Genomic DNA, 26414 nt, shown 5'->3' with positions numbered 1-26414 from the left:
TGTCTAAAAACAGAAAATAGAGAATAAGCAGGATCATGCATGCATGCGCGCACACGCACACACACGCACGCATGCACGCACACACGCACGCCTGCACGCACACTATGAAGCATGAGTGTAGTATAGCATTGCTGTGTGTTCAGGTACTGCTGAAGCTGCTGTCTGTCAAGGCACCCATTACAGAAGCTGACACCATCCGCTGTCTGGCATGCAGGGTGAGTTACATTTTAATGCACATCTACATGCACGTTAACACACTTGCACAGGCATGCGTACACACACACACACACACAAATGCACACATAATCAGACACACACACACACGCACACATAATCAAACACACACACACACACACACACTCACAAGTGCTCACTCTCTGAGCAAGCTCCTTTCTCATGCTTTGTGTGTTAGTGTGTGTGTATGTTTATATTTTTTTTCTTCTTTTTTTGTATCATGAAATTTATGTGTTAGATTCGATTTGTACTTGCTTATTTAATAGTTACGCTGGTGATACAATGGGTACCAGCACATTGTGGCATCAGAGGCAACGAAAAAGCGGACATTCTGGCAAAAGACGGTGCACAGAAGAAGCAGGCCAACAAACTGGTGTCATACGATGAAATCAAGACAATCATCAAGGAACAGCAAGGAATAAAGTGGCGCCTCCAGCACCCCAAATATAACCCAGAAGACAGATACCATTTGCTGGAACGATGGGAACAGGTCAAGATTTTCCGCCTGAGGACTGGACACAACTGCCTGCTCTACATGCACACAAAATTTGGCATTGGACAGAGTGGAGAGTGCCCTTGTGGTGAGGGACCAATGACAACCGACCACATCCTTCAAGACTGTAGGACGCATGCAGCATCCAGGAGGAAGTACTGGCCAACACCGACAGCAGTGGAAGCCAAACCGCACGGCACCCTGGAGGAGCTGCGACGGACGGCAGCCTTCATCGAGGACACTGGGCTGCTCATCTAATGGGAGGTGAACGAGGAAGAAGAAGAAGAAGTCAGTTCGCTCGGCTCAGTCCTGAAGAATTCATGTTGTGTGAATGCCATTGTTTCATTCTTAATGTCCCAGCAGGTGCTCAAACCCTCTTCATTCAGTTGTGAACATGCCTGTTTGTTCCTGTCGTTGGGTTTTTGTTATGCCTGACCAGACACAGAAAAATCCCACTGTTAGGGATTAATGATATGATAAGGTATATATTTGTACACAAGCATTTACATTCATGAACTGCATTTGATATTCCATCTCAAGGGAGATCTTTTTAAGAAATTTTTTTTTTTTAATTTGTGTACAAAAATCACGTCTTTTTTTCCAGGCTCTTGTGGGGTTGTCTCGCTCTGAGACAGTGAAACAGATTCTCAGCAAATTGCCAATTTTCAACAATGGCCAGCTACAAAGTGAGTCATTTAATTTTGGAGGATATAGATTATATGTCTCTCTTTGACTTTTGTTCTTGCCTTGATAGTTCACTCTTTAGATATGGTGATGCAAACAGACAAATGTGTGTGTCTGTATGCCTGTGTGCATGTGCCTGTGTGTGCCAGCCTGCCTGTGTGTGTATGTGTGAAAGAGTGCACACACATGTTGTATGGAAACAAATGTTGCACTTGTATCCATGCATTCATCCAAATGTTCACAAGAGATCATATCAATGGAGGGAGAGGTAGTTTGCCCTTTTGCACAGGTACATGCACATAGGTATGCAGATGCACACATATTAACATACCATTTAGTTCTTTTGATATTTTCAGGGTTCATACAGGTTTTTAAAGTTTTTAAGATTTTGTATGCATGTGCCTCTGTATGTGTGTGTGTGTGTGTGAATGCTTGTAAAAATGCTTTTTAAAAATCTGTAACCCATTCAAACCCGGGGATTTTACAGCCGTGCCATGTTTCATGCAGAAAAATGTAGTAGATATACTGTTTTTTCTTCAGATTTCGTGTGAACACATCCAGAAATACTGTAGAAATTAGGACCTTTTCTTTATGATTCATACCCATATAGAAATGCGAAAACCGTTTGAATGAGATGAATTTTGACACCAGAGCAGTGCTGGGGCACAGGGCTCAATGAGTTAAAAGGCTTTGAAAAATAACCCATGTTTGTAAAGGTTTTTAATTTTGGCTTTCTGCATTACTTGGTGTCTGATACAGCACAGATTTGAAATGTCCCACCAGAATTTGAAATTAAGAATAAAATGACATTTTTAAAGACTTGGATCCTGAAATAATTTTTGTGACTGAAATCTCTGCTCTCATCTATGCAGCAGACAATAACTTATTTTAAGTGACATAAGCCAGCACTCAAAATACCATGCCTTTTATTCAGGTTCCCAGTATTCTGACCTTTGGTGTTATAAAGGTTTAAAAAAAATGTTTTTTGTGATTGAAAACCTGTGTGAACATTGTGTTCTGCTCACAAGCAGATCCTCTCTAATCATATTTACGCTGAGAAAAAAAAACTGACATGCAAAAAAAATCTGAGAGACTGACTGATGCTTGCTCTGCCACAGACCTGATGAAGGAACCAGTGCTGCAAGACAAGCGGCAGGAACACGTCAAGTTTTGCAAGTATGCTAGCCAGCTTTTGGAGAGGGTCTCTGGCAAACAGGCTAACACCTTGGATGCTTCCTTGGAAGATATTCGGAAGGTGAGCATGTGTGGAAAATACTTATGATGATACTGTTTTGGTGTTTTATGTGGGGTTTTGTTGTTGTTTTTCACAATTGAAATCTGATTTTCCTTGATTACTACATCCTTGACGGTTATCTTCACCTTACTGCCATGGAACTCTCTGCAGGAATTGATTTGTTAATGCAGAATGATGGTTTTCATGTCTGTCTTTTAGTTACTGAAAATATTACACTGATTAAGGTAAGTGGATTGTGTCGATTAAAACAGAAAAGTGTACAGGATGATAAACTGCAGCTGTTTTTCAATGACTGATCTTTTTTTCTTTCTTTTTTTTTTTCTCAGAGAAAAAGTCTTTCCCTCATGGAAGCACTATGAATCAGTGTCCACAATGTTGCATGTTAGTTTTTGACTAGACTGTACTCTCATAATATATCCCAGCATCAACCAGGTTGAGAGATACAGACACCTTGCAGAGTTGGTTAGGAAATAGAAACACACCCATCTGTGAAATGGATGACTCTTGCCTGTGTGGTTTCAGTCTTCCCATTTCAGCCCATAGCAAGCTCAGCTCTGGGTAGGAGCCAGACAGTATTAACAAAAAACCCACCTCTGATGGGGCTCCAACCTGTGTTTTGTTCACCAGTCAGACGGGCGCAATAGCTGAGTGGTTAAAGCGTTGGACTTTCAATCTGAGGGTTCCAGGATCCAATCTCGGTAAGGGCGCCTGGTGGGTAAAGGGTGGAGATTTTTCCGATCTCCCAGGTCAGCATATATGCAGACCTGCTAGCGCCTGAACACCCTTCGTGTGTATATGCAAGCAGAAGATCAAATATGCACGTTGAAGATCCTGTGATCCATGTCAGCGTTCAATGTGTTATGGAAACAAGAACACACCCAGCATGCACACCCCTGAAAATGGAATATGGCTGCCTACATAGTGGGGTAAAAATGGTCATTCCCGTAAAAGCCTCCTCATGTACATACGAGTGAATGCGGGAGTTGCAACCCACGAACGAAGAAGAAGAAGTTCACCAGTCAGTGACGCTAACCACTTCACCCAGCAGCTTTTAATGAGATCAGAGTAGACAGCTGGCAAACCAGGAACCTAAGTAATGCCTGCCATTTATTTGTTCCAAGGAGGTTACACAGTTGCCCATGTTGTAAACATTCCAGAATGTGTTTGCCATCCAAGTTTGTAAAATGGTACACTCAGTTTGCATTTATTGTCTGGAAATGTGAAGGAAGTTTGTTGTTAATGGCATTTCAAGTTTTGATTGAAGAAATACCTTCATTGGAAATAGGGACTATATGGAACCAGAATGTCAAAGCCAGGAGCTGTATGCAAAAAAAGAAAAAAAAGGCAGACCTTAAATCAGTAATTTATGAAATGATTGTAAACTGACATGGGAACTGAGAAGTGATCTTTCTTTTTTTTCTTCTTCTTTCTTTCTTTTTTTCTTTTCTTTTTTTTTCTTTTTTCTTTTTTTTGTTTTTGTTTGGTTGGTTGGTTGGTTGGTTATTGTTAATCTCATTCTATTTGCTTGAGAACCATGAGGATTTCATCATATCTAGTAGTTTATTTTTTGTTTGTTTTGGTTTGGTTTGTTTGTAGGCTGACATTGTGGCACAGACCAAAATCATGTATCGTGAAAAGGAGCTGATGATTGAAGAATACCTTAATTGGAAATAGGGACTATATGGAACCAGAATGTCAAAGCCAGGAGCTGTATGCAAAAAAAGCAAAAAAAAGCAGACCTTAAATCAGTAATTTATGAAATGATTGTAAACTGACATGGGAACTGAGAAGTAATCTTTCTTTTTTTTCTTCTTCTTTCTTTCTTTCTTTTTTTTCTTTTTTTTTCTTTTTTTTGTTTTTGTTTGTTTGTTTGGTTGGTTATTGTTAATCTCATTCTATTTGCTTGAGAACCATGAGGATTTCATCATATCTAGTAGTTTATTTTTTGTTTGTTTTGGTTTGGTTTGTTTGTAGGCTGACATTGTGGCACAGACCAAAATCATGTATCGTGAAAAGGAGCTGATGCAGCTGATTCATGACCACCTGGTCCAGAAAGGTGAGATGAAAGGGTTCTTGGGCTGAGTTGAACATTTTACCATCTTTGATTTTTGCTTTTCTTTCTCTTTATGGGGTGGTTATGGTAGTTATATACATATTTTTGTTCTTTTTTTTTTTCTTTTTTTTAAACAGTGTGTCAAATGTCTTTGGTTTTCCTGGATTCTGTGTTTTAGAGCAGGGTTCCCACTGAGTCATGGAAGTCTGGAAAAGTCTTGAAAAAGCAGGAAGACCATTTCCAGAGCTGGAAAAGTCATGGAAATAATTTTTCTGTCTGGCAAGGACTGGAAAAGTCTTAGATTTTTCATAGCTTTCACCACACCTACAAAATTGAACAAGATTTTGCTCATGCACAAAGTGGGGGAGGGGGGGGCGATGGAACTAGTGAAAATTAAATGTTAATTTTTCAGTTCAAAAGATTCTTTTTCGCGCAGTCACTGTTTCAACAAAAGAAAGCTTTTACATATTGTCATCCTTGAAGAATGTTGTCATCCTTGAAGAATGTGAGTAAATGTGAAGCCAAGCTGAATTACCTCGTGGTCTGTATCAAAGTTGATCAATGCCAGTTTTGATGGATGTGGGATAAAATTGTTGTGTATGTGTCAGTGCATTCTTCAATGTTTGTGTGTGACTTTGTTTTGGGGTCTTGGAAAGTGTGGTCCAGGGATCTGAAAAAAAAAGAAAAAAGCTTTAAAAAAATATGGAATATTGTTTGCTCAAACTTGTGGGAAGGAACCGTGTAACTTGACTTTTTTTCCCCTGACAGGAAAACTAAGACAGCAGCAGTGGTCTTGTTGGCTTGCTGATAAGGCAGCTGTTCCAGAGTTAGTACATGCATGAGTCTGGCCCACAAAAGTAAGCCAACAAAACAAAACACGTGGGATGAAGCTTGCCACGGTGATAAGAAACTCTAGGGAGAGCTGGACAGTACAAGGTCTTCAGTGAAGAAGCCCCCCTCAGTCAAGTGTTTCAGCCCTTTACTCCTTTCGCTCTAAGGGGGCCAGACCGCACCCAGGTCATGACTTCTGGATGCCCTTGTATTGCTGCCTTTTTTTTCTGTTTTCCTGGTCCTCAGCAGGTTCGAACCCGCGCCTCAAGGGTGGTCGCCACTTCAGAACTGAATCACCTTTTCTGGCAGACGTTTTAACCACTGAGCCATCGTACGCCTAGTTTGAGTAGGGAAATTTAATCCTTATGAAGTTTACTTTCATTCCTCGTCGGCTAGATCCAGCTGGAACTCTTTTCTGCTACTTCTGCCATTGCCTTGAGAGCCCATGTCCTCTCTCTGCCAGAAATTGACAGCTGTTTCATGAGGCAGATGCACCCACAAACCCTCTTGCACCAATCTCTATGGTGAGGACTTTGGCTTGGAAGCCAGATTCTCTCAGGCTGCTGGCTAGACTAGCATACTTCTTGGTCTTGTAGATATGGGCTTCCTCCTTTCTGCTTTCGTATGGCGCAGTGAGCTGAATCGCTTGTTTTGTTGCCTTGGAGTGGAGTACCATGTCAGGTCTCATGCCGCTCTTGCTGATGATTTCCGGGTGTTTCTTCACTTCTGGTAGGTCAGCTGTGCATTCCCAATCTTTGGCACCATCAAGCAGCCCACGTTTCCATGCTTTGTGGAATTCAACTGGAACCTCTGGTGGGGTTGGTGGTCCTTTGACAGTGCTCACCACGTGTACAATTTCTTTTAGCACTTGGTTGTGTCTCCATGTGTACCGTCCTTGGCTCAACGCCGCTTAGCATGAGCTGAGGACATGTTCCACTGTTTGTTTGCCAGAGCAAAACATATGGGATGAAGCTTGCCACGGTTAACACAGTGCGCAGATTTAGCCTAACAGGGAGTATCAGAAGAACCCTCTTTTTTTTTTTCTTCTTTTTTTTTTTAGGTCATTTGTGGATGTTGGGGTTTTTTTGTTGTTGTTTTTTTAATAATAAATATTTTGGTATATATTTGTTTATTAGTGTGAATACTTGATGTGGGGAAAAAATATATACAGCATCAGTATTTCGACAGTCTTTTAAAGGGTTTGTTTTTTTGGGGGGGTTTAATTAATTTTTTTTTTAGTATATATGTCTGCTGTTTTGGGGTGTTTTTTGTTGTTGTTTGTTTTAGGCAGGAAATGTTGAGTGTTTTGTGCGGGGAATGTGCAGGGTTCACGGAAACAGCCAGCAAGCTGCAGAAGGAGGCTGGGTTGCCCCGACCCTCCACCCCTCCTCCACCCCACCCAGCCAGTCCTCACATCTTTTCGTCTCCTTCCACCCCTAAACTGGTCAGTTTTTTTGTGACTGTGGGGGGTTTGCAGGTGTGCGTTTCTGTTGTGCATGGCATGCGTGTCGTGGTCATGCTATTCACAGGACTGTGGAGTTTGTTTATTCCAGGTGTTGTACGTGTATGCTCGGCATGATGTTCTAGAATGCAGATCATAGTCATGTGTGTGTGGGAGAGAGATCTATGACTGCAGCTTACCATGTGACAAATGTGTGTGTATGTGAGAGAGATATGATTGTATTTACTTCATCACCACTTGATGGATGTGTGTGTGTGAGAGAGATACAGTTGCATTTACTTACTCACCACATGATGTGTGTATGTGTGTGTGTGTGTATGAGAGAGAGATATGAATGCATTTATTTACTCACTGCTTGATGGATATGCGCGTGTATGTGTGGGAGAGAGATACAGTTGCATTTACTTACTCACCATATGACAGATTGTGTGTGTGTGTGAAAGAGAGATACAGTTGCATTTACTCACTCACCATATGACAGATGCGTGTTTGTGTGAAAGAGAGATACAGTTGCATTTACTTACTCACCATACGACAGACGTGTGTGTGTGTGAGAGAGAGAGAGATACAGTTGCATTTACTTACTGACCCACACACGGTGGATGTGTGTGCAGACCCGACAGCTGAGTCAGCCCACCCCAGGCCACAGCATGTCCACCCCTGTGGTCAGCTCCAGCGCCACCTCCCACCACCCCTCGACCTCCTCCTCCTCTTCCTCCTCAGGGGTGGCTCCCCACGACCACCCCACGCCATCGTCAGCCGTCATGCCTTCCCCTGGACCACTGCGCTTCACGCTGCACCGAAACTCCGTCGGGAGCTCTCCTAGTCAGCATAAAGTGAGGATGGGTTGGGTTGGGTGTGTGTGAGCATTTGTATTTATATTTGTATTTCTCTGTGTGAAATTTTGGGCTGCTCTCCCCAGGGAGAGCGCGTCGCGTCGCTACACTGAGAGCGCCACCCATTTTTAAAAATATTTTTTCCTGGGTGCAGTTGTTTTTTTGTTTTTTTTTGTTTTATTTGTTTTTCCTATCGAAGCAGATTTTTCTACAGAATTTTGCCAGGAACAACGCTTTTGTTGCTGTGGGTTCTTTTTCGTGCGCTAAGTGCATGCTGCACATGGGACCTCGGTTTATCATCTCATCCGAATAACTAGCATCCGGACCACCACTCAAGGTCTAGTGGATGGAGAGAAAATATCGGCGGTTGAGTTGTGATTCGAACCAGCACACTCAGATTCTCTCACTTCCTAGGTGGACGCGTTACCTCTAGGCCATCACTCCACTGTGTGTGTGTGTGTGTGTGTGTGTGTGTGTGTGTGTGTGTTGCTACTCCTGATCATTGCTGTTTGATGGACTTGCAGTATGCCTTCAGCATTGTGCCTCAACTTATTCTTTCCCATCTTTCCCTTCTCCATGGAGGCCTTGCTCATGGTCAGGCTGGAGTTGTAGTCATTCACACCATCATCCCTGCATCCATCCCCACCTGTCCCAGTCACCATTGTCCCTGCATCCATCCCCACCTGTCCCAATCACCTTTATCCCTGCATCCATCCCCACCTGTCCCAGTCACCATTGTCCCTGCATCCATCCCTACCTGTCACAGTCACCATTGTCCCTGCATCCATCCCCACCTGTCCCAATCACCATTGTCCCTGCATCCATCCCCACCTGTCCCAGTCACCATTGTCCCTGCATCCATCCCCACCTGTCCCAATCACCTTTATCCCTGCATCCATCCCCACCTGTCCCAGTCACTATTGTCCCCGCATCCATCCCCACCTGTCCCAGTCACCATTGTCCCTGCATCCATCCCCACCTGTCCCAATCACCTTTATCCCTGCATCCATCCCCACCTGTCCCAGTCACTATTGTCCCCGCATCCATCCCCACCTGTCCCAGTCACCATTGTCCCTGCATCCATCCCCACCTGTCCCAATCACCTTTATCCCTGCATCCATCCCCACCTGTCACAATCACCATTGTCCCTGCATCCATCCCCACCTGTCCCAATCACCATTGTCCCTGCATCCATCCCCACCTGTCCCAATCGCCATTGTCCCTGCATCCATCCCCACCTGTCACAGTCGCCATTGTCCCTGCATCCATCCCCACCTGTCCCAATCACCATTGTCCCTGCATCCATCCCCACCTGTCCCAATCACCATTGTCCCTGCATCCATCCCTACCTGTCACAATAGCCATTGTCCCTGCATCCATCCCCACCTGTCCCAATCACCTTTATCCCTGCATCCATCCCCACCTGTCCCAATCACCTTTATCCCTGCATCCATCCCTACCTGTCCCAATCGCCATTGTCCCTTCATCCATCCCCACCTGTCCCAATCGCCATTGTCCCTTCATCCATCCCCACCTGTCACAATCGCCATTGTCCCTGCATCCATCCCCAACTGTCACAATCGATGTGTTTTACAGAGCCCAGAAAACCTCTTGACCTGCCTGTCCCCTGCCCCCTATCTCTTCCCACCCAAAAAGTGACTTTCATAAAATTTTGTAGTGTATATCATTGCAGCAAAGGTGTGTTGGTTTTACATTTCCTTATATCATTATAGGAATGCAAAGTTTAATGGTTGATTTTATAGCTTTGACCAAAAAAAAAAAAGTTTTAAACCTTCACGTATATGTACTTGTGCAGGTGTGTTCGTTAACATGTTTGTGGGTGCACGTGCTTGTTTGTGTTTGAAGTACTTGAGGTATTTACGTTTAAGTGTGTATAATGTTTTGCTGTTGACGTTTCAAGCTCCATGTCTGGATGGTGTGAGCATCAGTCTGCTTTATTATCATTAGTAGTAGTAGTAGTACACCCTGTTTTTACAGGCCAGTTTTTCCACAAGTCACTTCATGTGTGAAATATGACTAAACCCTGTTTTTTACAGCCCAGATTTTCCAGAAGTCCCTTGATGTGTAAAATATTGTTATTATTATTGTTATTATACTCTGTTTTTTTACAGCCCAGTTTTTCCAGAAGTCGCTTCATGCGTGAGAGCGGTCACGGTTCATCGCACCGCACCCGCACCAGCACCAGCTCGGTGAAGGGGGTAGAGTACAACATGTCCCTGGACAACATTGTCACAGAGTACCTCCGGAAGCAGCACGCCTTGTGCCGCAACCCTGTGTCCACCTGTCCCCCCATGTCCCTCTTTGAGTGAGTGCCTGGCAGCCACGGTTCACCGCTGATTTATTGTCTCTGTGTGTGTGTGTGTGTGTGTATGTTGTATTTGTGATGAAGTGTCTGTGTGTGTTGATGATTTAGTGTCTTATGCGTGTGCACACGTGCGGGAGCGTGTGTCTGTGTGTGCCTCCGTCTCTGTGGAAAGTGCATGTAAAATATCTCAAGACAACAATGGAGATGTCCCCTTAAAAGTAATGGAGATTTTATGAAATACAATGACTTTTTTTTTTTGGACATTAATGGTCAGACTAATTTTGTCACTTTTAACGGATGGATCTCTTCAATAAAGGAATATGTTAAACAAACTGGAATAAAACTAACCAATAATGATAGTGGACTTACGGATATGCCAAATGCACTAACATTTATTCAAAATGCACAGAAGGGATCAAAGCTATTGTACGATGTGTTAACAAAAAATGATGATAAACCAAAATGTTTAAAATGAACGAATAAATTGAATATCGATGTTCACTTGAACACTGTCTTTTATAAAATCCATAAAATTAAAGATGTTAAAATAAAATGGCTGCAAATGAGAATTGTTCATAGGATTCTTGTAACTAATGTTGCCTTAAATGCCATGGGAGTATCTGATACAAATGATTGCATACTGTGTAATGACACAAGAGACTCCATAGAACATTGTTTGTGGCTCCATAGAACATTGTTTGTGGCATATACAGTCCTTTTGGACCTCTTTAGAAAAATTGTTTACCGAAAAATGTGAAAATGCCTGTAACAGTTGCAGCTTAGTACTTTTCGGCATAGCACAGCATTTTAAAACAGATAATATATTTGATTTCATTATAATGTTTGCCAAACTGTATGTCTACAAATGCAAAATTGAAAAATGCACACCAGGTCTGCTTGCCTTTCTAAAACAGCTTTATGTGAAATATGAAATTGAACAGCTTAATGCGTATACTAAAGATGATGTATCCAGATTTGATGTGCAATGGAACTTTTTTAAGCCGGTGTTTTCTTTTCCCCAGTTGTTAATACTTGTATTATTTTTTTTTAAATCTTCTTTATAACCACCTCTTCCCATGGGATTTTTGGTGTGATGATGTTTTTGTATGTGTGTGTTTTCTTTTTTATTTATTTATTTTTATTTTTTATTTTCATTATTATTGTTTTTTGTTGTTTTTTTAAAAATAGATATTATTATCTAATAATTGATGTATCTGATCCAGGGGTAAACTGTCGTTGCTGACTCTAGCATAACTAATCCATCGACTTATGTTCTATCAGCTTTATCCTGTTTTACTTGTTATTATTACTGTCTTTATTTTATTTTTTACAATGGTACATGGTGTGATTTTTTTGTTATTGTTGTTCTTGCATATTTGTCTACATGTGAAAGGGGGAAAAAAATGCTGAATAAAAAAAGAAAAGAAAAAGAAACAAGGGAGATGTCCCTGGCAAGAGTCTGTTAAAGAAAATCTGCTTTAGTATGGAAACAAATATACAAACAAACGAGGGTGAAAAAGAAAAAAAGGTTGGCTCTGTACTTTGTTGTTGTGCTGCCCTACATGAGAACAATCCAAATTTCACTCAGAGAAATCTTTTTTGGCAAGAAAGTAATGCAAGTGTATATAAAATGGGGAAGGGGAGAGTAGCTGAGTAGCTTTGAACCTTTTTTTTCTTTTACTTGCTGCTGTTCACAATTATACACACCATTTTCATATCCTGCTCACCTCTCCTCACCCCCCTGCTCCCCCATCATTACTGTGGCTTTTTCTACTGGTCATAAAATCATTGGTAAGTATTGCTCTGCCGTCTGTTGTTTTGTAGGAAAAAAATTTTGTGTGTGTCACGGTTTGTGTGCTTGTCACTACTTGAGTGGTTCCCATTTCTGTTTCTGGTTGGGGATTTTTTTTTTTTTACCCCATCAGTACAGTTGCACTGCAGTTTTCTGTGGACCATCCTGACAACAGCTGGATGAAAGGATGAAGCCATGCTTAACTCTCTCCATACGAACGGCGAAAGAGACGACGTTAACAACGTTCCACCCCAATTACCATCATCAAAATATTGCAAGCGGAAGGCTCTTATACTGAAGAGGTGAATGTTGACAAAGAATAGCACAATTTTGACGACGGAAGCTAAAGGTTGGGTCATTCAGACACCCACAGGACATCCGAGGGGTCTGTGTAGAGGAGAAGAGAGGACTGGCCGTACTGAGTGAGTTAATACACAAAATGTGCCCATCATCAGAGACACACTCAGTCCTCCTGAAAACACCAGCCAACAACAGAGAGGCTAAAGCTGAGCAGCTGAAAGCACCGATTGATACTACGACTGATTGAGAAAGTGGAACTGAACATGTAGACCTACTGCAGTGCAGAAATGTCCATATACTGGAAGCAACCCGTTTGATGCAGATAAGTCAGTTCTCAGAGGGGTACACAGTGTTAAGTTTTGCTCTGTGCTTCAGCACAGTGGAGAAATCTGTGTGTGTGTGTGTGAGGATAAGTGTGCTGTTCTGTGGTGGTGTGCAGACCTCACAGGTGTCCAGAGCCCCTGGGTCGACGGATCGCCCCGGTGTCCATTACCTCTCGCCTTTTGAACAGAGCGGTCAGTTCCCTTTGTTTTGCGTTTCCCTGGTTGTCCTGTGTGTGTGTGTGTGTGTGTGTGTGCGTGCGTGCGTGTGCGTGTAAAGTTTAAAGACAATTTTATTTCATGATGAAACATTGAATAAGCAGCAACTGCTTTTTTATGTGTTTATGTTTTGATTGATTGATTGATGTGGATACTTCTATAGCGCCTATCCTCGGTCAGAGACCAAGCTCTAAGTGCTTTACATACACGGGGACATTTGCACCACAGGTTGCCTACCTGGGTAGAGCCGACTGACGGCTGCCACTGGGCGCTCATCATTCGTTTCCTGTGTCATTCAATCAGATTTCAGACGCACACACATACACACTCAGACAGACATGTAACATTTTACGTGTATGACCGTTTGTTTGTTTTTTATTTACTCCGCCATGTAGGCAGCCATACTCCGTTTTCGGGGGTGTGCATGCTGGGTATATTCTTGTTTCCATAACCCACCGAACGCTGACATGGATTACAGGATTTTTAACGTGCGTATTTGATCTTCTGCGTGCGCATACACACGAAGGGGGTTCAGGCACTAGCAGGTCTGCACATATGTTGACCTGGAAGATCGGAAAAATCTCCACCCTTTACCCACCAGGTGCACCGAGATTCGAACCCAGGACCCTCAGATTGAAAGTCCAGCGCTGTAACCATTCGGCTATTGCACCCGTCAATGTGCGTTGGGTGTGCATGCATGTATGTGTGTGTTTGTGTGTGTGTGTGCACATTTGTCTGTGTATATCTGTGTGGTTGTGAGTGTGTCAGTGTGTTTTTGATTTTGATTTTTGCTTTTTATAAGAGGAGAAAGTACTGCAAGCCCCCCCCACCACCCACCCCCCCTCCTCCCCCCCCAAAAAAAGGCAGAAAAGGAACATTGTACATCCAAGTAAACAACACTCAAAATTGTGTAAAAAAAAAAAAATAAATAAAATAAAATAAAATAAACCTACGTGTCCTCCAGTGCACAAGAAGAGAGAAATATTATTTATCTGCTTTTTGCTCATAATTCTACATACAATGAGACAGTGCTCAGCAGTGTACTCCAAAAATGATCACGAGGATTTCAAGATGATAGACTACCTGTTATTCTGTAGAGCAAAGAACTTTTTTTCGGGTTTTTTTCCCTTTACAAAACATACCAACATGAACACACAATCCCATCACCATCCTGACTCCCCCCTCCCTCTCCCCGTTCCCCCACCTATTAGAGAACGTAGGAAAGACATTTAGATGATTTTTTTTCCTTTATCATCTTGACTGATTTATGTGCACATATTATTACATGTTTTCATGTGATATGTGTTACTTCAACAGATCCTTCCCCCTTATGGTGGGACAGATGGGGCAAAATTGAACAGGAAGCTTTTCTTCAACAGGTATGTTCTGTGTGTGTGTGTGTGTGTGTGTGTGTGTGTGTGTGTGTGTGATATTACCATTAGCAAAATCCAGTTGTCTTCCATGGGGAATAATGAAATGAAGAAAAGACAATACCACTTTAAATAAGACTGAAATGATCAGTTTTTGGAGTGGAGGGGGTGGAGGTGTTGGGTTTGATGTATGAAATTCATAGTAGCTAGGTTTTCTGCTACACTGTTATGCTTTTCTTTTTTCTTTTTTTTTTTAATTTTGAAGAATGAGCTGGGGGGGGGGGGGGGTAAAAAAAAAAAAACTGGTAGAAATGGATAAACTGATTTTTCAGTGGAAAGCATACCAACATTGTGTTGATAAACCATGGAGCTGTTTTTAGGCTCCTGGTCTGTCATTGGAAAGCATGTCAATTTGGTTTGTCAACGAAAAGCATGCCAACTGGTTTGTCAATGGAAAGCTTGTCAACATTGTGTCGATAAACTGGTTTGTCAATGGCAAGCATGTCAACATTGTGTTGACAACTGGTTTGTCAATGGAAAGCATGTCAACATTGTGTTGACAAATGGTTTGTCAATGGAAAGCATGTCAACATTGTGTTGACAACTGGTTTGTCAATGGAAAGCATGTCAACATTGTGTTGACAACTGGTTTGTCAATGGAAATCATGTCAACATTATGTTGACAGATCGTTTGTCAATGGAAAGCATGTCAACATTGTGTTGACAACTGGTTTGTCAATGGCAAGCATGTCAACATTGTGTTGACAAACTGTGTGGGTGGTTTTCAGGTTCCAGGTTTGTCAAACGTACAGGGACAAAGATGACGACAACTTTGCCAGCTGTTGCTTCTCTGTGAGTCCAGCCATTCCTCCAGGAATATTGCATTTCACATTTTGTGTCTGTGGGGAGAATACACTTTGGGGAGAAGAGGACAGGTGTTGTGTTGCATGCATTACAGTGGGGAGAATGAAATGGGAGAGGTTAGATTCTGTGTGTGTGTGTGTTTTCTACATCAAGGGGAAAACTAACACACACACACACACACACACACATACTAGGTACCGGCAGCCTCACTTGTTAAACTGAAGCTAAGACTTAAAAAACATCGATCTTTGCCCATTTTCCCCAAGCCTGTAACTTGAGTGATGATTAGGAAATAAAGATATGTTTTATATGGAAATAAAGTTCAGTTTCTTCTCTTTCCAGTGCTGTTTTTGTCTTTCTTCTGCTTTTTGGCTTTGTTGAGTTTTTAAAAGAGTAAAAATCGAGGGTAGTTGAAAGGCCTCTTGCACGCTGTGGCCGACTGCTCTTACAGATCATGTCAACTGATTTTCGTGTCTCTCTTTTCTTCACTCTGTTTGGCTGCCCCATTTATCTACAGAGCTATTTTTAGTACAGCTGTGTTTGTCGGAACCTCGTCTTTCCAGTGAATATTGGTTCGGCTTGCAAAACCACATATTGCAAATACAGGGCGTTACATACGATTCTCGCTCGACTTCTCAAAATTGGTAATAAAAAACATAGTTATTATGGATATAAAACAAAAGCTCTTTTAATTTTCTGTTGAATAGTATACAAAACTACCGTGTGACCTTTCTGGTGCAGATGAGCTTTGATCCGAAAGAGAGGCTATGCATCATTCGGATGCTGAACTGGTAGTCGCAGCTGAGCCAAACTAAAACAATGATCTTGGTCGATTCCAGAACATTATAGGAAATACCTTTGAGTTCGTTTGATTTTACTATCATCTTCTTGATTATATCATCAATAAACATTTAAGAGGGGGGTATTTTTCATAAATAAGTACACGAAAGTGCTCGATCACTGGGAATACCCCATGCTGCCGCACCTCATTTCGACTCAAACTGAAGTGACGATCGTTTTTTTCTTATTTTCATGATGGAATTAATGATAAGTATGTTGAATTGCTGTTTGTTGAAATTAAATTAATCAGCAGATATATTTTATGGTAGTGGTTTCACTTTTATTTACAAAACACAAATTATTACACAAATATTTTTACATTTTTCCAGAACATCATCATTCCTGCAACTTGATAACATGATTTTTTTTTATTTGAAAAAAAAAAAGGTAAGAAAGTAAAAAAAGTTGTTGAATGTGACTTTTAATTCAAAAGTCATGGTATTGTGTGTGTATGTTAGAGAGAAAGAGAATAGTGATGTGTATTTGTGTATGTGTGCCAGTCCATTTAAAAAAAAAGAAGACTTCAATGTTAAATTTTAGAGATCATGTGCAATAAATCTAAAACAGTTTCTTCAAATTGCATTATTGCTGTTCCCCATTTTAGAGGCCTTGCTTAGATGAATACAAATTACTTTATTTCATAAAAATAGCTTGATAAATGAAGAAATTTTGCCATGGGAGAATTTGCAAAAAAAAAAAATATTGGATTTTAGAGCTCAATATCAATAAAATGATCAGGTAATATAGCTGGAAAAAAATAGGCATTTTTACTATATACAAAATATCATTTTCCTTAATTTTTAAGCTGTGTCTTTTGTTTAGCATATATGCAGTGATGCTGTAAAATTGGAGATTTGTCCAAAAGCTCAAAATGGCATGCAAAAAGGCTCAATTTCAATGGACTTCAGTTGGCTGTAAATTTGGTTCTAATACAGAGAGAAATTTTTGTTGTGGGATGTTTGTGTTGACTTATAGTTTTAATCTAAGCTTGTTTTAGAGTTGTTTTAACAGAACTTTTATTTTTTCTACAAAAAAAAAAAAAAAACAGAAAAAAAAGGTTGCCAGTACCTACATATTCACACACAGATACTCACTCTCACTCACACGCATGCACACGCACACAAAGAGTAGTAGACACTTGTATGAATGCACGTGTACATACTTGCTTGGGCAGAGAAATATACTAACGGTGGCAGTAAGTGTGCAAATCAAATCAAATCAAATTATGGTGCTTCGAGCCTCACCATCCTCTAAGGCCATCTCAAGGCTATCGCCACGAGAAAGTGCTCAGAGAAATATCTCTTTGCACTACGTGGAAAATCAGTATCAGTATCAGTATCAGAAACTCAAGGAGGTGTCACTGCGTTCGGACAAATCCATATACACTTCTTGACATCTTCTAAGCAGATGCCTGACCAGCAGCGCAACCCAACGCGCATAGTCAGGCCCTGATGAAAAAAAAAAGAGAGAAAAAAATATATATATAAGAAAAAAATAAATGAATAGAAATAATAGTTTAGAAAAATAAATAAAAATATTAAATAGATAATTTTTTTAAAAAGTGGAAAAACATAATGATTGTTAATATTGTCTGTGCAGCATGATGAAAAGACTCTAATGCTGGGCACGTACTCTGGTGACATCAAGTTTATTGAGCTTTACGAATGGACGGTAAGCGTTTCAGTGTGTTTTAGGCATGTATGCTTGACAGCATACATGTATGTGTTTTATGTGTTTGCTTGAGAGTATACATGTGTGTGTGTGTGTGTGTGTGTGTGTTTCACTTACCTTGGATGAAGAATGATCTAATAAAACAATTTTGGTACATATCATGCCTGCATTCTTATCACCCTGCTGGATTGTGATATTGGGCATATTTTGGTTGTGTTTTAACAGTAAATGAGTAATGTTTGTTATTTCTGCATATGGTTGTGACAGCCTTGTTTTATATCATTGAGAAGTTGTTGTTTTTTTGGGGTGTTTTTTTTTTTTAATTTTATTTTCTATTTTTACAACAGATAAAAGTCCTTGAACAATAAATTACCAAAAAAGTCTTGATGATTTATCACATGAACTCTGCAGCAGTCTTTCGAAGACAGTAGTTTACAGGGCTGTAACTTATAATCAACATAGATTGAACTCATAGAAAATTTTGAAAATATAAACCAATTTTAATAGCTAGTCCTGTAACACATGTTTATAATGCGAATGCGCACAGCTGTATGGTTTTACATTACAAACACAACAGGGTGCACAACATTGTTGTTGTCTGGGGTCAGCAGGAGCGGCAGACACTGCAGTGCCACAGCACCCCCATCATTAACACACACACACACACACACACACACACACACACACACACACACACACACACACACACACACAACACAACACAACACAACACACATAGAGTTAACAGGGTGCACAACATTGTTGTTGACTGGGGTCAGCAGGAGCGGCAGACACTGCAGTGCCACAGCACCCCCATCATCAACACACACACACACACACACACACACACACACACACACACACACACACACAACACAACACAACACAACACACATAGAGTTAACAGGGTGCACAACATTGTTGTTGTCTGGGGTCAGCAGGAGCGGCAGACACTGCAGTGCCACAGCACCCCCATCATTAACACACACACACACACACACACACACACACACAACACAACACAACACAACACAACACAACACAACACACATAGAGTTAACAGGGTGCACAACATTGTTGTTGACTGGGGTCAGCAGGAGCGGCGGACACTGCAGTGCCACAGTGCCCCCATCATCAACACACACACACACACACACACACACACACACACACAGAGCACAGCACAGCACAGCACAGCACAACACCACACCACACCACACCACACCGCACCACACCACACAACAAACACACATAGAGTTAACGGTGCATAACATTGTTGTTGATTGCGGTCAGCAGGAGCGGCAGACACTGCAGTGCCACAGTGCCCCCATCATCAACACACACACACACACACACACACACACACACACACACACACACACACACACACACACACACACACACACACACACAACACACACACACACACACACACAGAGCACAGCACAGCACAGCACAGCACAGCACAGCACCACACCACACCACACCACACCACACCACACCACACAACAAACACACATAGAGTTAACAGGGTGCATAACATTGTTGTTGATTGGGGTCAGCAGGAGCGGCAGACACTGCAGTGCCACAGTGCCCCCATCATCAACACACACACACATACACACACACACACACACACACACACAACACACACACACACACACACACACAACACAACACAACACAACACAACACAACACAACACAACACAACACACATGGAGTTAACGGGGTGCACAACATTGTTGTTGATTGGGGCCAGCAGGAGCGGCAGACATTACAGTGCCACAGTGCCCCCATCATCAATACACACACACACACACACACACACAAACAACACAACACAACACAACACAACACAACACAACACAACACAACACACATGGAGTTAACGGGGTGCACAACATTGTTGTTGATTGGGGCCAGCAGGAGCGGCAGACATTACAGTGCCACAGTGCCCCCATCATCAATACACACACACACACACACACACACAAACAACACAACACAACACAACACAACACAACACAACACAACACAACACACATGGAGTTAACGGGGTGCACAACATTGTTGTTGATTGGGGTCAGCAGGAGCGGCAGACATTACAGTGCCACAGTGCCCCCATCATCAAGATGGAGCCAGGGCACGGCGGGCGTCTCCTGTTGACCTCTGCCTGGGGGGTCACCCAGGAATGCGCCCTTTGGAACAGCGAGAGCGACCTGGTAGTCAAGTGAGTGCTGCTTCTCTCTCTCTCTCTCTTGGAAATAGTTACTTCGTAAAACGGTTATAATGTACTTTTTTTATATATATATTTATACAGATATAATGTACTTTTTGTTGTCTGTATTTATGCTTATTTGATTATGTATTTTCATTGGGTTATATTTTATTTACATATACCCTCTTCGCTTGGGGCTGTGGCCTGATTGCGAATAAACCATTCCATTTCCAGTTGCAGTTCTCTCTCTCTTGTTGCTTTGATTTTGTTTGATTGGTTTGTGTTGTTTTTTTTGCTGCCCGTTAGTAAGGATAATCTTGTTTAGGCTGTGGTGTGCTAAGTGTGTGTAGTTCATAACCTTGTTGGCTAGGGTGGTTGTTTTGGGGAATGGGGGTGGAGGGGGGTTTGCTTCTTTATGTTTTGGAAGGGGGGGGGGGGGTTATAAAAAAGAATTACAGATCATTTTATGACTTATTATATGACCAGGTACATTTATACAACTTTTACACCAACAAGAAAACAGCAGCATTTAAAAAAGAAAAAAGAAAACAGGAAAAGGATTTCCATCAGTTGTGACAGTTGTCTGCATTTTACATAAACTGTTGGTTGTATTGTTTTTGCTACTGTGAGCCACATGGAGTTTGTGTGCTTGTAATTCATGGACACACAGACACACTCACACACACTCACACACTCACACACACACACACACACACACACACACACACACACACTATTTTGATATTTATATATTTATGCACAGATTCTATGAACACTACATAAACTATAGGTAATTGGGCACTTAAACATATACACACTATTCAAATGCATACACACACACATGTACCCATATGAATATGTGCAGTTCAGTTGGACAGAACTACGGGTTTCCCTTTGCCCAAAATTTTTAATTATGTTACATTTTATTTGTTATTTTCAGATGGTGCTATGGATTAATACGGAGGATTTTGTTTCTTGTTTTCTTTTATAAAATGTGCATATTTTATTCTTTATATCTTACATTCAGTTTTCAGTTATTTGTTTAGTCTCTTTTATAAAATGAATCTTATTCTGCTGTTTATTTATAAGATTCCTAACCAAGTGTACCAACTTTTTTTTTTCCAGAAATAATCTGTTGGAAGTTAGCTATCTGACTTTGGCTTGGTACCATGGTAATGTAAAGAAACTTTTTGCGCAAGTTGAGTAGATGTGTTACACGGATAGTGTCATGCGATGTTGACTGTGTTGGCACTGTGTGTGCAGACACCGGTTTGATGACCAGGTGGCTGAGTTCAGCAAGATGACGCAGGATCGTATCATCGGCACCAACAATGAAACAGCACATGTGAGTTAGTGGGACTTACGGCCTTCACACACTCTGTTTGATTATCTTTTGCCATACCATGACCCACTGGTGCAAAAATGCACATTCTGCAGGTCATAGGTGAATCAAATACAATTTTAGGATAAATTATTGCACAGGTGTCATTGATTTTTTTTTGATTTTTTTTTTTTTAACATTTTGATTGTTTCTTTTTGTATAAATTTGACTGCTGTATGTTCATTCATTGCCATGTTTCCCTTTTTAATGAAGATACAGGAAAGTGTGACATTGCACTCCTTTTTGTGCTTTGTTTTGTTTGTTGTTGGTTTTTTGATATGCAAGCTTAGCAATGTCATCTTGTCACATTGTCAGAAGTTTTTTAACATAATGAACAATATTGATTGGTAAACATCTGGCAGAGTTAGTCTTTTCTGTCTCTTATGAAATACATTGCCATGATCATAAAGGCAAAACAAAGGATGCTTACAGACTGTAAATAAACAGCTGTGCTGCCTTTCTCTGTTCTGGGAGACATCTTGCTTCCTGCTGTCATTAAATTTGGGCTGAGTATGACCATGTATCCATTCCTGATTAGTATTTTTTAGTTGCTTTTGTGCTCTTGACACGTTGTGTCAAAGACAGAACATACATCAAGGGATTGGAGAGAGGCCGGATGGTCGTTTTTGTGCAGTTGACAAATCTTCCAGAACTCGTGCTTCTGTGGCACATTCTTCCTGGCAGCAGTCCTCTGCTGTCTGTCTGTTCCTGTTCAGCAGGCCCCTCCAGCACTTTGCCTCCTCTTCCTTTGTTTTTTCAGTGTTTCTTTTGAGTCTTCTGCTTGATTCTTTGTATATTTGTCAGATACACACTTCAGTTCATCTGATGTGGTCCCATCATCATTTCACCTTTTTGTTTTCTGTCCGACAACAGATCTACGATGTGGCCACTGGCGTGCGGTTGATGACCTTGTACGATGCCTCCAAGGCCAACAACTACAGAGCCAACATTGCCACCTTCTCTCCAACAGACGAGCTGGTGCTGAACGACGGAGTGCTGTGGGATGTGCGTTCCCGCAAACCCCTGCACAAGTTTGACAAGTTCAACCAGTACATCAGTGGTGTCTTCCATCCCCACGGTCTGGAGATTGTCATCAATTCTGAAGTGGTATCCTTTTGGCACTTTCACCTGCGTCATTGATCTTGACACACAGACAGGGTTCTGTCATTTGTGCTGTGCATGCGTGCGTACATGCTTGCATGGTGGGTGAGTGAAATTATAGCGTACTAACAGATGTGTTATCGGTTCTCAAACATTTCTCATGGGGAGAGAAAGAATGTGTGGATCATTTGCAGTGCCAGCCTTAACACACAGTGTTAGTTTCTGCTCGGCTCTTTTGAGCGTGATACTGTCTGTTACACCTTGTTGAAATAATGACGGAATGCCTAAATTCATGTCACATATGAGGTGGTAGTCTTTCGAACTGCACATGCAGCATTTGTGACTCATGTGCATGATATTCAGCTATGTATTGTGTTACGTTCTGTCACAACAGATTTCTCTGAGTGAGATTCTGGCTGCTCTCCCCAGGAGCGAGTGTTGCCAGTGCAGTGCCAACCTTTTTTTCTTCTTTTTTTTTTCTGTCTGCAGTTGTGTTTGTTTCACTAACAGACTAAATGAATCTACAGAATTCTACCATGGACCATTCTGTACTTAAGGTGGGTTCTTTTACATGCACTAAGTGTATGCTGTACTTGGGACTTGGGTCGGGTTTATTGTCTTCTCAAAAAGACTGTCAGAATACCTGACAGTGTGAGAGATGTTCCTTTAGAGGTGCTGTACTGTGTGCTGAGACTCTGCATGTTCGGCCTCTGTATTACGTATTACTTTGTTCCTTTTCCATTTACTTCATGCATGATCCCTTTCCTCTCTTTTCCACGGTCCACATCTCTGTGTGTGCTGTACTTAGTGTTTTGTGTGAGGATTGGAACCTTTAACTCAGAGCCAGTGGGACCAGCGAAGCTACAAGCTGATCCACACGGTGCCTGCCCTGGATCAGTGTCAGATCAAGTTCAACTACACCGGCGATGTCATCTTTGGTGCGTGTTTTTGTTGTTGTTGTTGTTGTTTTTTTTGGGGGGGTTTGTTTTGTTTTTTGTTATTATTCAGGGCATGGAAGCTGTTTCATGAGTCCACCATTTGGTGTCATGTACTGAACCATGTTAAACTGGCACAGACTAAAATAGTGATAATGATAATAATGATGATGATTATAACAATGATCATATTTAAACTATAAAGCGCCTTCCATGTAAAACATTTTCAGTTGTGCTGTACAGTATAGAAAAATTATGTTTAATTACACATACTTAACCGTGACCCAACTAGTGCAGACTCCGGCAGGGGTCTGACATTCCTGCCTTTTAAAATGTGCATTTAAAAACTTACATGAAAAACTTAATGCATACCCCTGCAAAGCCAGCCAACCAAACACTCCAGCACTAATTTGTGTTAACATACATGTATACAAGTTCATCCCAGACTTCACAATACTCATCTCACATGTCATACATCACAATAGCTAAATAATGCACATATAATATCACAGTACTTAAATCCAATATGACAATGTTTAAAACCATATAACCAATACTTGGAACTGCTCCTAATATAACAGTGCATAAAAACTGTATTACAATACTTAAAATCCACTCCCATCTCTTTCCATTCGCATGTATCTGTACATCTCAAAGTGCAAAATTCAAAACGCTCGCATCCCTCCCACCCCACCACAACAGATCACCATGCACAGAAAACAGAAACAAACACTCATTTGTGTGCATCATGAGAGGTGAAGTTGAAATAAGTGTTGAAACCTGTGTATCTTTTGTTCAGAACTAGGCTTATCAGTTTCCTCTTTTGGCCAGATGTCATGGCACGCAGGTTAATTTATATACACAGCTAAGCCACATCAACTGTTAAAAAAAAAAAAAAAATTAGCAGTGTTGCACATAGTTGTTTTTTTTTCTATTCAGTTGGCTTTTTGTTTGGTAATGATATGGAAAATGTTTTGTCTGCTCTGGAAAAAGTCTGAAAAATATTATTTTGTTTGGTCACAGCTGTGGGTACCCTGTAAATGAAAGACAGCTGTGGGAACCCTGTAAATAGGGAACAGCTGTGGGAACCCTGTAAATTGCAACCAGCTGTGGGAACCCTGTAAATAGGGAACAGCTGTGGGAACCCTGTAAATTGGGAACCAGGTATGGGAACCCTGTAAATAGGGAACAGCTGTGGGAACCCTGTAAATTGGGAACAGCTGTGGAAACCCTGTAAATTGGGAACCAGGTATGGGAACCCTGTAAATAGGGAACACCTGTGGGAACCCTGTAAATTGGGAACAGCTGTGCAGCTATGGGAACCCTGTAAATAGGGAACAGCTTGGGAACCCTGTGATAGGGAACAGCTGTGGGAACCCTGTGAATAGAGAACAGCTGTGGGAACCCAGTGAATAGGGAACAGCTGTGGGAACCCTGTGAATAGGGAACAGCTGTGGGAACCCTGTGAATAGGGAACAGCTGTGGGAACCCTGTACATTGTTGTGTTTTCATGAGGTGGTAGTGTACATGGTGGGTGACTGTTGGTGCAGCCATCCGTGTGGATGACGACCTGGACAACAGTGAGGACAACCTGAGGGCGCACTACAGTTCCACACTGCGCACCTTTGATGCCACCGATTACAGCAGCATTGGTGGGTTGTTTGTAATCTCTGTGTGTTTGTGTGCGTGCTTGTGAGTGTGTGTGTACTATTCTGCTTCTTCTTCTTCTTCTTTGTTCATGGGCTGCAACTCCCACATTCACTCGTATGTACACAAGTGGGCTTTTACGTGTATGACTGTTTTTACCCTGCCATGTAGGCAGCCATACTTCGCTTTCGGGGGGAGGGGGTGTGTGTGTGTTGGGGGGGGGGGGGGGGGGGTGTACTACGATATTATGGTCGTTGTTAGTGTTGTGAAAGTGTTTAGTGTATTGTTATTCATATTATTGATCTTTTATTATTTTCTTTCTCTCCTTGAGTGTTAGATAAACAGGGATGGGTGCACTAGCTCTGTGGGGGTTCTTGCTGTTGTGTTTTGTAACTGCATGTGGAAGGTGTGTGAGTGTGAGGGTGGTGGTGGGGTGGGTGGGTGGGTGGAGCATTCGTGAGCCACCATTGATTTCTGTGATTTTTGACTCACTTGTGTAAACAAAGTGAGTCTATGTTTTAACCCGGTGTTCGGTTGTCTGTGTGTGTGTGTTTGTGTGTCTGTGTGTCCGTGGTAAACTTTAACTTTGACATTTTCTCTGCAACTACTTTGCCAGTTGACACCAAATTTGGCATAAAAATAGGAAAAATTCAGTTCTTTCCAGTCATCTTGTTTAAAACAATATTGCGCCTCTGGGATGGGCACAAAAAAATAAAGAATGAAGTCTAATTATATGCAAACTGCATTTACTGTTATATTTATATTTTTTGTATTCTCTAAACTTGGCACTTTGATCTGATATTCTGACCCAACAGCTAGAGCAGTCATTATTATCATTTTTTGTTCAAACAGGAACTTCTTTTGCTAAGCATGGAAGTTTTATTTATTTTGCAAACGTTTTGGTGCAGAAAGTAAAAAAGGGAAATTACTCTAATTAATGCTAGGGGAGTTAATTTGCTTTAAACTGATCTTTCTCATCTTAAACATTACATTTTGAAATTATATTCAATACATAAAAAGCTTGGATTTTTTTTTTTTAAGTGTATCACAAGTGAGTCTTGAAGGCCTTGCCTCTCTTGTTAGATGTGGAGTGGCCGGTGATTGAATGTCGTTTGGATATCTTTTGTGCATACCAAATTCTTTGGTTTGAAGCCAGTAAAGAATCTAAAGTCTTGAGTGATTGTGTGTGTTTTTGGTTCACAGTGTGCGTCTGTGTTTGTTTTTGTGTGTGTAACGTATGTTTGCCTGTGTACATGCACACAGATATGTGAATAGGATAGATACGTGCAGATGTATTTGCAGCTCTCCTACCTTGGAAGTCTCCATTGACAGATTGTCTGGGATCATATGTTTAAGTATTTAATAAATTATTTACTAAGTTGTTGTTAAGAATTATGATGAGCCAAAATAAGGGAATAGAGCAATTTATGTACAAATTCGTTGCAAATCTTGTTCATGTTTCTTATCTTATCGGAAGTGAAACATGGAAATGGGAAACTAGACAGGTAATTCTCCTGTTGGATTAGCTCCAAAGAGGCGAAAGAAATGTCATTTTCCAAGACAAAGTGGACTTATTAGAA

At 41.3% G+C, this 26414-nt stretch overlaps 1 protein-coding gene across 2 annotated transcripts in view; it reads left to right on the top strand.

The window, feature by feature from the left end:
• The window catches only part of LOC143284567 (DDB1- and CUL4-associated factor 1-like), a 62282-nt gene that overhangs the window by 19155 nt on the left and 16713 nt on the right, over positions 1 to 26414 (top strand). For both annotated transcript variants that reach the window (XM_076591358.1, XM_076591357.1), the window contains exons 17-32: positions 144 to 215; positions 1332 to 1413; positions 2530 to 2666; positions 4641 to 4722; positions 6876 to 6994; positions 7627 to 7848; positions 9981 to 10174; positions 12706 to 12781; positions 14123 to 14184; positions 14964 to 15027; positions 17479 to 17550; positions 19643 to 19782; positions 21034 to 21115; positions 22025 to 22258; positions 23100 to 23190; positions 24738 to 24839. In XM_076591358.1, coding sequence (XP_076447473.1) covers positions 144 to 215; positions 1332 to 1413; positions 2530 to 2666; positions 4641 to 4722; positions 6876 to 6994; positions 7627 to 7848; positions 9981 to 10174; positions 12706 to 12781; positions 14123 to 14184; positions 14964 to 15027; positions 17479 to 17550; positions 19643 to 19782; positions 21034 to 21115; positions 22025 to 22258; positions 23100 to 23190; positions 24738 to 24839 — 1831 coding nt within the window. The remainder of the gene's footprint in view (positions 1 to 143; positions 216 to 1331; positions 1414 to 2529; positions 2667 to 4640; positions 4723 to 6875; positions 6995 to 7626; positions 7849 to 9980; positions 10175 to 12705; positions 12782 to 14122; positions 14185 to 14963; positions 15028 to 17478; positions 17551 to 19642; positions 19783 to 21033; positions 21116 to 22024; positions 22259 to 23099; positions 23191 to 24737; positions 24840 to 26414) is intronic.

Source organism: Babylonia areolata, chromosome 8 (genome assembly GCF_041734735.1).
Source record: "Babylonia areolata isolate BAREFJ2019XMU chromosome 8, ASM4173473v1, whole genome shotgun sequence".
In the NCBI taxonomy this organism is placed as follows: Eukaryota; Metazoa; Mollusca; class Gastropoda; order Neogastropoda; family Buccinidae; genus Babylonia; species Babylonia areolata.
This window is presented reverse-complemented; position numbering and strand designations above follow the sequence as displayed.